Source organism: Mustelus asterias, chromosome 26 (assembly GCF_964213995.1).
Source record: "Mustelus asterias chromosome 26, sMusAst1.hap1.1, whole genome shotgun sequence".
In the NCBI taxonomy this organism is placed as follows: Eukaryota; Metazoa; Chordata; class Chondrichthyes; order Carcharhiniformes; family Triakidae; genus Mustelus; species Mustelus asterias.
The window spans coordinates 42,247,563-42,260,208 of record NC_135826.1 but is presented as its reverse complement, the minus strand read 5'-3'; the positions used below and the strand labels follow the sequence as shown (position 1 = coordinate 42,260,208).

General features: G+C 45.1%; 1 protein-coding gene across 1 annotated transcript in view; it reads left to right on the top strand.

Annotated features, from left to right (window-relative positions):
- Window positions 1-12,646, top strand: part of cilp2 (cartilage intermediate layer protein 2) — a 55,302-nt gene that overhangs the window by 30,172 nt on the left and 12,484 nt on the right. The window contains exons 7-8 of the mRNA XM_078198552.1: window positions 335-443; window positions 2,248-2,396. Coding sequence (XP_078054678.1) covers window positions 335-443; window positions 2,248-2,396 — 258 coding nt within the window. The remainder of the gene's footprint in view (window positions 1-334; window positions 444-2,247; window positions 2,397-12,646) is intronic.

Below are 12,646 nucleotides of genomic sequence, written 5' to 3'. Positions count from 1 at the left end.
GAGCCTTCCCCAGAATCAAATATCCTGGAGGTGGAAGTCCACCCCCACTTGAGAGTTGCTAGCTAATCAGAGGCCAGCAGCTGATCATTGCTCAGTAGCACCACCTGGTAGATGGTGGCTATCACTGGTATTACGCCCACCCAAAGGGTGACCCAGGTCACAGGTAAGTGATGGAAGAGTGGTGCACGGTGGAGGTCACAGCAGAGAGGGGGTTTGGGGTGTTCAGCAGCAAGGGCAGGAGGGGTAGCTCTGAGGATATAATGGGTATAATTTCTTTGTACCTTTCAAAATTCTGTTCTCACCCACCCTCACCATCTTTCTCTCTCTTCAACAGTAAATCCCTACATAGTGAAGCACCCTGAGACAAAGGTACGGTTTGAAGATCAGCGGCTGTCCTTTTGCTGTAAGGCTACTGGGTTCCCACTGCCGCTGAAATATTTCTGGTAAGGCACATTCTTAAGATTTCTTTTCATTTTTTTGACTGTCTGAAAACTATTTCACTTACTGCAGCTCCAAGGGGCACTTAAAAATGATCAACAAATGCTGACCAAGCCAGTGATTTCCACATCATATATATACATATATGATATACGGTTGCAAGCAATCCGGGAAAACAATCATAGTCATGCTAAATAAAATGATTTTTAAACTTTCTATGAATACCTTTGTTGGCTACCAGATAAGGAAGAAACAAAAACAGAAAATGCTGGAAAATCTCAGCAGGTCTGACAGCATCTGTGGAGAGAGAATAGAGCCAACGTTTCGAGTCTGGATGACCCTTCGTCAGAGCTGAAGACAGCTGGAAATAGGTTAAGATTTATACTGTTGCGGGCAGAGGGGTGGTTTGGAGCTGTGGGGGCTGGATAGAGGGCCAGTGGTAGGTGGAAACAGGAGAGATTGACAAAGATGTCACAGACAAAGGGAAGGTAAATAGCGGTGATCGTGGCCAAGAAGGATGCTAATAGCAACACATTAGAGATCAGAATGTTTGCTGGCCCAGAATTGGTTTCAGATTCCACAGTATTTTGCTTTTATCCAGAGATCAGAATGTGTTAATGGCAGAACAAAGATGAGTAGTGTGAGAAAGTATAACCTGGAACCAGTAACAGATGGCTCTAGTGGGATGGGGAGTCAGTGGTAAGGGATAAAAGATAGAAAGCAAGATTTAAAAGAAGGGAAATGGAAAAATGAATCCATGGAAAACAGTGATGGAAATGGGGTGAAGGTGGAAGAGAGAGTTCACAGTCTGAAGTTGTTGAACTCAATGTTAAGTCCGGAAGGTTGTAAAGTGCGTAATCGGAAGATGAGATGCTGTTCCTCCAGTCTGCGTTGGACTTCATTGGAACATTGGGGCGGCACGGTAGCACAGTGGTTAGCACTGCTGCTTCACAGCTCCAGGGTCCCGGGTTCGATTCCCGGCTCGGGTCACTGTCTGTGTGGAGTTTGCACATTCTCCTCGTGTCTGCATGGGTTTCCTCCGGGTGCTCCGGTTTCCTCCCACAGTCCAAAGATGTGCGGGTTAGGTTGATTGGCCAGCTTAAAAAAAAAAATTGCTCCTTAGAGTCCTGAGATGTGTAGGTTAGAGGGATTAGTGGGTAAATATGTGGGGGTAGGGCCTGGGTGGGATTGTGGTCGGTGCAGACTCGATGGGCCGAATGGCCTACTTCTGCACTGTAGGGTTTCTATGATTTCTATGATTGCAACAAGGCAAGGACAGACATGTGGACATGACAGCAGGGTGGTGTGTTGAAAGGACACGTAACAGGAAGATCTGCGTCCTGTTTGCAAACCGACTGAAGGTTTTTAGATAAGGAAGAATCTCTTTGCTTTTGATTGATTGTTGGAAAAGTGGGGCTCTGCAAAGATGGACGTGTTGAGTGACCAATGGCAGGAGTAAGCGGGGCAGTAAGAGTTCATAAAAGGAAGTGTCCTGGAATATCTCCAGCTGGCGTCAGCAATTAACCCCTCAATCCAATGGGCAGAATTCCCACAGTCTCTTGTCACGATGGTTGGGTCTCTTTTGTCTTGCAGCACAGTGGGCGGGATTTTATGGCCTCTCTCATCCTGAAACTGTAAAATCCTGCCCGAGATCAATGGACCTTTCCATGCTTCACCCATCGCCCACTCCAATTCCGTGGCAGGCAGGGTGGTAAAATTGCAGCCAATGGGTCTGATCATTGTTGGTATTCTAACATTGCCAGATTTTCTTACCTCAATGTCTACCAATGGTCTTTGATTTTTGTGCAGGTATCACAACGGGACACTGTTAGACACAATGAATGAAGAAACTCTCCTGCTAAAGGAGTTGAAGCACTGGCAGGGAGGAGAATACCAATGCAAAGTTACCAATGGCTTTGCTTCCATCAAATCAGTTCCAGCAACACTCACAGTTATAGGTGAGTGATCAAGTGTCTAATCAACTATACATCAAACATTTATTCCAATCACACACAATCTCTCCTGCTACATGCATACACACCATTACACAGTATGGACAGTAATTACGTAACTCCTCTTGCCCCTTTTCTCCTCTTATGAAGGTGTGGACTTCTGCTGGCTCCACACCCATTAACAGCCTTGCAGTTCTTTGTACAAGTGGCCATTTTCCCTGTCCAGCCTTAGCTTGTGTGTGTCATTGGGCCATTTAACTATGGTAGGACATCATCTTGGCCGGGAGGGTGGTGGTATTGGTTGGTTGTTGCACGTGGTATGGGTGTGTGAATCAGTCCATGGGAAGCCCAAAGCAAGCGGAGTATCCAGGAGTTCTGAAGCCAATAAGACCATTCCATTATCATTGTCAGAACTCATTTAAATCTTTGAAGGCAGGTTCTCCACCTAAAGGCAGCGAGAGTGAAGTGAAGACTGGCTGGTGGGTGAGTGGGATAACTGGAAGCTGCCACTGTCAAACTCCCAAGAGATCAGACCCCAGGATAAGGTAAGTGGGGTGTGGGGAAGTGCATTGCCAAACTAGATGCCGGTTGAGGAGGGAGAGGGATAGCTGAGCCCAGGAATTCTGTCCGGGATCCAGTGGTATAACTCCAGCTCTTGCATGACTCCCATGGATTTTCCCCAAGAATAAAGAAATATTGCCTGCTGTATCCATCAGGTTTCTGAGATTCATTCCTGCAGAGAATTTATGTTAAACTTTTATGTGTAACCTGTTTAGATCACATTCGGAGCACCAGGAACAGTTCTGGTCTCCATTTTCCAAACAGGATATTTGAGAAAGTGTGTTTTTTTAAAAAAAAGATTTACAAAAATGATACCAGAACTGAGTGTAAATATCAGAAAAGATTGAACATTCTGGGGTTACTTTCTAAGAGAAGATTGAGTCAGGACATGATAGAGGTCTTTAAGTTATTGAAAGAATTTGATGGGTAGGAGTGAGAAGATGGTTCCACTACTCCCTAATAAATCCAATAGGAAAGATGTGGAGTTGCCAGCGTTGCACTCACCTGATGAAGGAGCGGCACTCTGAAAGCTTGTGCTACCCAAATAAACCTGTTGGACTTTAATCTGGTGTTGTGTCCAATAGGAAAATTCAGGAGAAACTCTTTACTTGGAGTGGTGAGAATATGAAACTTACTACCACAAACAGCAATGGAGACAAATAGCGTGGATTAGTCCCTGAGTTCCTCAGGGTAGTGTCCTAGGCCCAACCCTGTTCATCAATGACCTTCCCTCCATCATAAGGTCAGAAGTGGGGATGTTCGTTGATGATTGCACAATGTTCAGCACCATTCACAACCCTCAAATGATATTCAGATGCAGCAAGGCCTGTATAACATTCAGGCTTGGGCTGATAGGTGGCAAGTAACATTTGTGCCACCAAAGTGCCAGGCAATGACCATCTCCAGCAAGAGAATCTGATCATCTCTCCTTGCCTTCAATGGAATTGTCATGACTGAATCATCCCCTGTCAACATCTATGAGATTATCATTGGCCAGAACTGGGCATTTAAATACAGTGGCTACAAGAGCAGGTCAGAGGTGCAGCTCTGCAGCAACTAACTCACTTGCTGACTCCCCAAAGCCTGTCCACAATCTACAAGGCACAAGTGAGGAGTGTAATGGAATACTCCCCACTTGCCTGGATGGGTGCAGCTCCAACAACACTTGAGAAGCTCAATACCATCCAGAACAAAGCAGTGAGCTTGACTAGCAGCTAATCCAGCACATTAAATGTTCACTCCCTCCCTCCACCACTGATGCATAGTGGCAACTGGATATGCCATATAAAGATGCACTGCAAAAACTCACCAAGTTTCCTTCAACAGCATCTCCCAAACCTACAACCTTTGCCACCTAGGTATCAGCTGCATGGGAGCCCCAACGCCTGAAGATTCCCCTCCAAGCCACATATCATCCTGACTTGGGAATATATCGCCGTTCCTTCACAGTCGCTGGGTCAAAATCCTGGAACTCCATCCCTAACAGATGTACCTACATCACATGGACTGTAGCGGTTCAAGAAGTGCAGACTCGATGGACCAAAGGGCCTCTTCTGCACTGTAGTATACTGGTGAAGGCAGCTAAGCACCACCTTTTCAAGAACGATTAAGGATGGATAATAAATGCTGGTCTAGCCAGCGACCCCCACATCCTATGAAAGAATAAAAACAACTACCAATGAGTTGGGAGGAAACATAATCGCTGGGGTGAACCAGTTGGGAATGAGTGGCTTTTTTCTGTGCTGTACAACTTGATATAACTCCATTTTTGACACCCACCCTCTGTGGAAAACTTTCCCCGCGCATCTTGACTGAACCTTCCCCCCACCCTTACCTTGAACTTGTGCCCCCTTGTAATTGTATTTCTGCCCTGGGAAGAAGCTTCCAACTGTTCACCTTATCGATACCCCTCATATTTTTATAAACTTCTATCAGGTTGCCCCTCAGCCTCTGTCTTTCCGGGGAGAACAATCCCAGTTTATTTAATTGCTCCTCATAGCTAATACACTCCATACCAGGCAACATCCTGGTAAGCCTTTGACATATCTTTGCCCATGAGCCATCATTAAAGACCGCATGAGTGGGCCATGATCTTCAATGTTTAATTAAGCTTCTGTTAGCCCTCGGTGAACAGGAGCCACCGTTTACTTTAAGTTCAATTCATCTAAAAGGCCACTGGGTGGGAACAGTGCAGATCCAGGCCGACAAGTGGACCAGGCTGATTTTAACCTTCACTGTCTGGCTGGAGTGGGTGGGAAAGGAATTAAAATCGATTCCCGCAATGTTGACACTCATGTATTTACCAGCAAGCGTCATTAGATAGCTTTGAGGAACAGAAATCCAGACTGACTAGCCAGGGACCAGTATAGACTGAGGGGAGCGAAGGTCAGGTCTTGCCAGTTTGCGTAGCTTTTGTTCTGCACGGGTGCTGTCTTCGCCCTGCTGTTATTGTAAATAAAATCTTAAGATTGAAGCATCAAATTGGGTAAAGTAATAAGGGGCACTAAACACATTCCTCACACAGCTGACTTCACATTCTATTACTGGAAGGATTTTTCTCCACTGTTCAGACAGCTGCGTGATTAATTTATAAATCACTGCACAGATTAGCTCAGACGCGGTCTTATTACATTAATGTTTTGTTAATGTAACTTCTGAAAAATAACATGTGCCTGGAATTGTGCCCAGGCTCAGTAATTTACAAAACTCAACTCCACTGAGGTGAAGCAGAAAATCCCTGAATGGTACAACACGATGGAGGCCATTCAGCCCATCAAACCCTGTGACCGTTACTCAAACAATAACCTGCATTCATGTAGCACCTTCAGTGTAGTAAAACATCCCAAGGCACCTACCTCATAGGAGCACTGCCGGACATAATTTGGCCTCTGAGTCTAGGAAGCTCAGTCAAAGAAATGAGGGGCGGGATTTTCCAGCTGCGTGCACCCCAAGACCAGAAATCCCCACCCAAACTCGACAGACTTTTAAATGGTCTGCCAAATTTTCTGTCTCGCCTGCTACAATTCCCACGGCGGGCGGGTGGGAAATCTTCAGCCGAGGGTAATAGACGGAGAGATTTGGGGGCAAATTTCAGAGTTTGGGGTAATGGCAGATGAAGGCTCAACCACCAATCATAGAATTATAGAATCCCTACAGTGCAGAAGGAGGCCATTCGGCCCATCGAGTCTGCACCGCCCATAATCCCACCCAGGCCCTATTCCTGTAACCCCACATATTTACCCTGCTAATCCCCTGACACTAAGGGTCAATTTAACATGGCCAATCAACCTAACTCAAACATCATTGGATTGTGAGAGGAAACCGGAGTACCCGGAGGAAACCCACGCAGACACAGGAAGAATGTGCAAACTCCAAACAGAGAGTGATCGGAGGCCGGAATCGAACCCAGGCCCTTGGCGCTGTGAGGTAGCGGTGCTAACCACTGTGCCATCGTGGTACCAGTGATGGAGCAATGAAAGTCAGTGATAGAGTGAGTGCAGAGACTGGTTGTGTGGCTGGAGGAAGTTAGACAGACAATTCATCGACTAAAAAAGAAAGTGTTTAATTCAGACCATTTCAATATTACACTTTTCTTCTCCGCACCTCAGCTGCAGGTCGGGGCTCCTTTTTGCAATTCAGCACCTTCCCAAGTGACTTCTTCACTTAAGAGGCTAAGAAAAGTTGGGATATTGGAGAGATGAGTTTCAATGACAGCTCACCAACCGAACCAACAATTCACTGGCGGCACAGTATAAGCCTCAGGAATTTTCCAACGTTACCCAGACTGAATTTATGAGACCTCGTCCCTTGTTGTGGTTGTACTCAGCCGCTCCCCATTGCTATCCCACTTAAATGAAGGAGAAACGAGACTGGATCATTTCAAACAGGGCCGCCTGTTTCTGGCAGACAGAAGCATTACTGTCCCAGCAGGTGTAATACACTAATGAAGTGGGGAACTCGGAACAGCCTGCCACAATCACCTCCCAGTCTCGGCTGAGGTTTGCTTCCATGTTGGAGCAATTATGATATATTCCAGTGATTTATCGGGAATGCTGTAGCACAGAGAGGTGCATTCCTGGACTTGTGGAACTTGCGCACATGGAATCATTTGCCTCATTGTTTTAACTGTGTTGTGCCAGATGCTCTAGCCGGACTCGGCTTGTCACGTTTATACATTTGAATCTCTCCGCTTCAGCATTTTTCTCTTTCCCAAGTTTCTCCTCTTGGCTCCTGCTGCTGGTATGGCTTTTCCCACCCTCCCTCCTCCCTGCCACTGAAACAAATGAACTGGTTATTATAATGTTGCTGCACGTGGGATCTTACTGTGCACAGCTTGGCTGCCGCATTTCCTACAGTGCAACAGTGACCACACAATGGAAAATAAGAGCAAAGAACAAAGAAAAGTACAGCACAGGAACAGGCCCTTCGGCCCACCAAGCCTGCGCCAATCACCTTGTCCTATCGAGGCCTGTATCTCTCTATTCCCCGTCTGTTCATGTGTCTATCCAGATACGTCTTAAAGGTCGCTAACGTGTCTGCCTCAACCACCTCACTTGGCAGTACATTCCAGGCCCCCACCACCCTCTGTGTAAAAAAAACTTCCCCCGCACATCTCCACTGAACCTTTCCCCCCTTATCTTGAACTTGTGCCTCCTTGTAATTGTCATTTCTGCCCCTGGGAAAAAGCTTCCAACTGTTCACCCGATCTATGCCCCTCATAATTTTATAAACTTCTATCAGGTCGCCCCTCAGCCTTCGTCTTTCCAGGGAGAACAATCCAATTTATTTAATCTCTCATCATAGAAACATCATAGAAACCCTACAGTGCAGAAGGAGGCCATTCGGCCCATCGAGTCTGCACCAACCACAATCCCACCCAGACCCTACCCCCACATATTTACCCACTAATCCCTCTAACCTACGCATCTCAGGACACTAAGGGGCAATTTTTAACCTGGCCAATCAACCTAACCCGCACATCTTTGGACACATCTCCTCATAGCTAATACCGTCCATACCAGGCAACATCCTGGTAAACCTTTTTCTGTACTCCCTCCAAAGCCTCCACGTACTTCTGGCAGTGTGGTGGACAGAATTGGACACAGTATTCCAAATGTGGCCTAACCAATGTTTTATATAACTGTAACATAATTTGCCAACTTTTATACTTGATGCCCCAGCCAATGAAAGCAAGTATGCCATATGCTTTCTTCACTACCATTTCCACCTGTGCTGCCACTTTTAAGGATCTGTGGACCTGTGGTCCCAGATCTCTCTGTGTGTTTATGCTCCTGATGGTTCTGTCATTTATTTTATAGCTCCCACCTGAAATGCATCACCTCACATTCGTCCGGATTAAATTCCACCTGCCATTTCTCCGCCCAATTTTCCAGCCTATCTATAGCCTGCTGTATTCTCTGACAATCTTCATCACTATCCGCAACTCCACCAATCTTAGTATTATCCGCAAACTTGCTAATCAGACCAGCTATGTTTTCTTCCAAGTCCTTTATATATATTACAAACAGTAGAGGTCCCAGCACTGATCCCTGTGGAACACCACTAGTTACAGACTCCATTCACCCTTCCACCATTTACCCTCTGTCTTCTATGGCCAAGCCAGATCTGAATCCACCTAGCTAGTTCACCCCTGATCTCCTGTGGCTTAACCTTTTGCACCAGGCTGCCATGAGGGACCTTGTCAACTGCTTTACGAAAGTCCATGTAGACAACATCCATGGCCCTTCCCTTGTCAATCATCTTTGTCATCTCCTCAAACAACTCAATCAAATTAGTGAGACATGATCTCCCACGTACAAAACCATGCTGTCTGTCACTAATAAAACCATTCAGTTCCAGATATGTATGGATTCTATCCCTAAGAATCTTCTCCAATAATTTCACTATCACTGATGTCAAGCTTACTGGCCTCACGGAGCAGGCTTGAAGGGCTGAATGGCCTCCTCCTGCTCCTATCTTCTATAATTACCTGGGTTATCTTTGCTACCCATCTTAAAAAATGGGACAAGATTGGCCATCCTCCAATCCTTTGGGACCTCACCTGTGGCCAACAAGGAAGCAGATTTCTGTTATAGGCTCAGCAATTTCCTCTCTTGCCTCCCTCAGTAATCTGGGGTAGATGCCATCTGGCCCTGGGGATAATAACTTAATGATCTGTAAAGTGTCCAAGAACATCCTTGCATGGAACCAACTGCACAGAAAGAGATCACTCGGCCCAAACAGTCCATGGTGGTGTATCTTCTCCACTTGAGCCTCCTTCCCTCCTTCGTCATTGATTAATGTAACCTTCTCTCCCATCTGCTGGAAGTGAGTTCCACATTCTCACCACTCTCTGGATAAAGGGTTTCTCCTGAATTCCCCTATAGGATTTATATTGATGGCCCCTAGTTTTTCAGCCCTAAGGTTGTGAGAGGCATTAAGTAAATGCAAGTTTTCCTTTATTTCAGTTGTCTGTTAGAAACAGGGAGCCATTCAGCCCATCGACATATGCCAGATCACATGACGCTAATTGAAAAATAGAAAGGAATGGCCGGGGCAAGTGTTTTCTCCCTCTACCAACGTCACTAAAAGCAATTTTCTTCACTGAACATCTCTTTGTTGCTTGTGGGATGTTGCCGTGTGAAAAATAGCCCTTGTAAGATCAATAAATCCACTTTATATTTAAAAAAAGTCACCCTCTGTGATGCATTTTGAGAGACTTCTGATTCCAAGTGGAAATGCATAAATCATCTCTGCCTAATGTGAATTGTGGCACATTTTCAAATGTAGATGTCCATTAATCCTGACAGTACATCTCAAATTCACCCAAAACGAAATCCATCCCCAATGGTGCCAGCACGAACCACCGTTCTGTCTGTGTGCATGAATACTGACCAGGAAACTAAACCTACAGATTATGAAATCTCTCACCTGTTTATAATTTCTGTCATTTTATTTTCTGTTGTAGCTTCCTAAATCCACATTTAGAGAAGCATCCCTGCAGCACCGCCACAGGCAGGGAAGTGTCATTACAGCATGACATGTTTACATGGATACTATAGGTACAGGAGAAGGCCATTCAGCCCTGTGCCGTCGCTCAGTTAACTCATGACTGATTTGTATCATGACTCCACTTACTCTCCTTGATTCAGTTACCTTTAATACCCTGGCCCAACAAAGTTCTATCACTCTATTCTGCAATTTTAAAATGTCCAAAAACTTGATCAATGAGGTAGGTTTTAAGGAGCATCTTTAAGGATGAGAGAAAGGTGGTAAGAGATTTACAGAGAGAATTCTAGAGTTTAGGGTCGAATAGCTGCTGGAATGAAGGAAATAGGGATATGGAGGAGTGCAGCAGAAAGGTAACCTCTGGAGGAGGTTACAGAGACCAGGACTAAAAATCTCAGAATCAAGGTTTTTGCTGGACTGGTATCCAATATGGCTGACTCAAGTACAGGTGGGTAATGGGTGAAAGAGATTTGGTGTGAATTAAAAAAATGGGACAGCAGAGTTTTGGTTGAGCAAATGTTTACAGAGGGTAGAACGTGCAAGGCTGGTCAGAAAAGCTGTCAAGTCTAGAAGTAAGAAAGACCTGGATGAGGAATTCAGCAGCTCAGACAGGGCTGGGGTCAGGCGATGTTACAGAGATGGAAATGGGCAGTCTTTGTGATGGAATGGACATGTGATCAGAGTGAGATTGGCCGATTTTCCACCCTCAAGGACATTGATGAAGTAGGTGTTTTTTTATAAACAACCTGAAAATTTCATGGCCATATTTTGTTTCCAGATTTATAAAAAAAACTGGACTCAATTCCAAATTGCCATTGTAGGATGTAAACTGGCCTTCAATTGGATGAATAATCCAGCCAATAACATAACAACTGGACTATCGTACCCTGCTCCACACTTCACTTCCTCAATTCATCCTATCTTCTCTATCCAATGTGTTTTCTCCACCTTCCCTCCCTCATCCATCCTCTTTCCTACCACTGTTACCCTTCCATTACCCTTCCCCCCAGATCAGCCATGATCCTATTGACCGCAGAGCAGGCATAAGGGGCTAAATGGCCTACTCCTGCTTATACTCATGAGCATGTTCATATGTATGTACCCTCCTATCCTCCTTGAGCTACAACATTCCTATATCTCTTTCACCTTCATGCTTCCAACATTGCTGACTCTAAGCTAAGTTGTCTGGACAGCTGGTTTGTGATGCAGAGCAATGCCAACAGCATGGGTTCAACTCCTGTACCAGCTGAGATTATTTACGAAGATCCTACCTTCTCAACCTTGCCCCTCATCTGAGGTTAAATCACCACCAGTCAGCTCTCCCCCTCAAAAAGGGGAGAGAAGCCTCTGGAACTATGTTGACTTTATTTACATTACAAGAGTGGCTGCACTTCAAATGAATGTCATTGGCCATAAAGCACTTTGGAATATCTGGTGGTCATGAAAGATCTATATCAATGCAAGTCTTCTTTCTGTTTCTCCCTTCACAGTTACTATCTGACTTGCTGCATTTTTCCAGCATCTTGTATAGATTGACAAGAGAGTCAAAGGTTATGGGGGTTGACTGGAAACTAGACCTGAGGGGTCACAATCAGATCAGGCATGATCTAATCAAATGGTGACGCATACCTAAAGTAAAGTTTATTTATTAGTCACAAGTAAGGCTTACATTAACACTGAAATGAAGTTACTGCGTAACTCCCCTAGTTGCCACACTTGGGCGCCTGTTCAGTCAATGCATCTAACCAGCACGTTTTTCGGATGTAGGAGGAAACCGGAGCACCCGGAGGAAACCCACGCAGACACGGGGAGAACGTGCAAACTCCACACAGACAGTGACACAAGCTGGGAATCGAACCAAGGTCCCTGGCGCTGTGAAGCAGCAGTGCCACCCCTGAGGGCCAAATGGCCTAATCCTGTTCCTCATTCATATGTTCTCTTTTTATTTCTGATTTCCAGCATTTGCAATATTTAACTTTTGGAAAAGTTATAACACTTGGGTGAATAATCACCACAAAATATGTTTTTTAAATAAACGTTGATTCTGGAAGTTGTTCAGCCAGTTTTAGCTGCCTGTTAATGTCCTCTGGCCCATTTGTGCCACAAGTTATGTCTCTGGATTTCAATTTAACATGGAAGAGGTTCAAAGGCAGCTGCAGTCTTTCACATTCATGTTTGCGTAAAATTTCCCTGCAAAACCGCCAGAAGCAAAAAGCCGTAAAAAAGAGAAAAAGCGACTGGTTTCAGGGTGTTGACAGATATACAATTCCTTGCCAAAACAGAACAAAATGTCCTTGTAGCAAAAGCACCTGAAAAGTTAAAGTCCTCAAAAAACTCTGGGCCAGGTGGAGTTGTGAACAGGGACACTGCTGGGTAACTGAGCTGATGTGTACAGGAAAACATTTGAAGCATTCGTTAGCAATCAACACCTGTGGTATTAATGGTGTGCGATGCTCACAATAATTCTTGCACCTTCCAGAAGGGAAAGTGGTGTGAACCATCTAATCTTCTCCAGAGGTTCCTTGATAGAGGAAAGAACACTGCCAACTAATCCTAGTAGGGAAGTCAGGAGAAACTTCTTTACCCACAGAGTGGTGAGAATGACGAACTTGCTACCACAGGGAAGGTTTGAGACAAATAGCACTGATGCAGTTAAAGGAAAGCTAGATAAACACACAAGGGAGAAA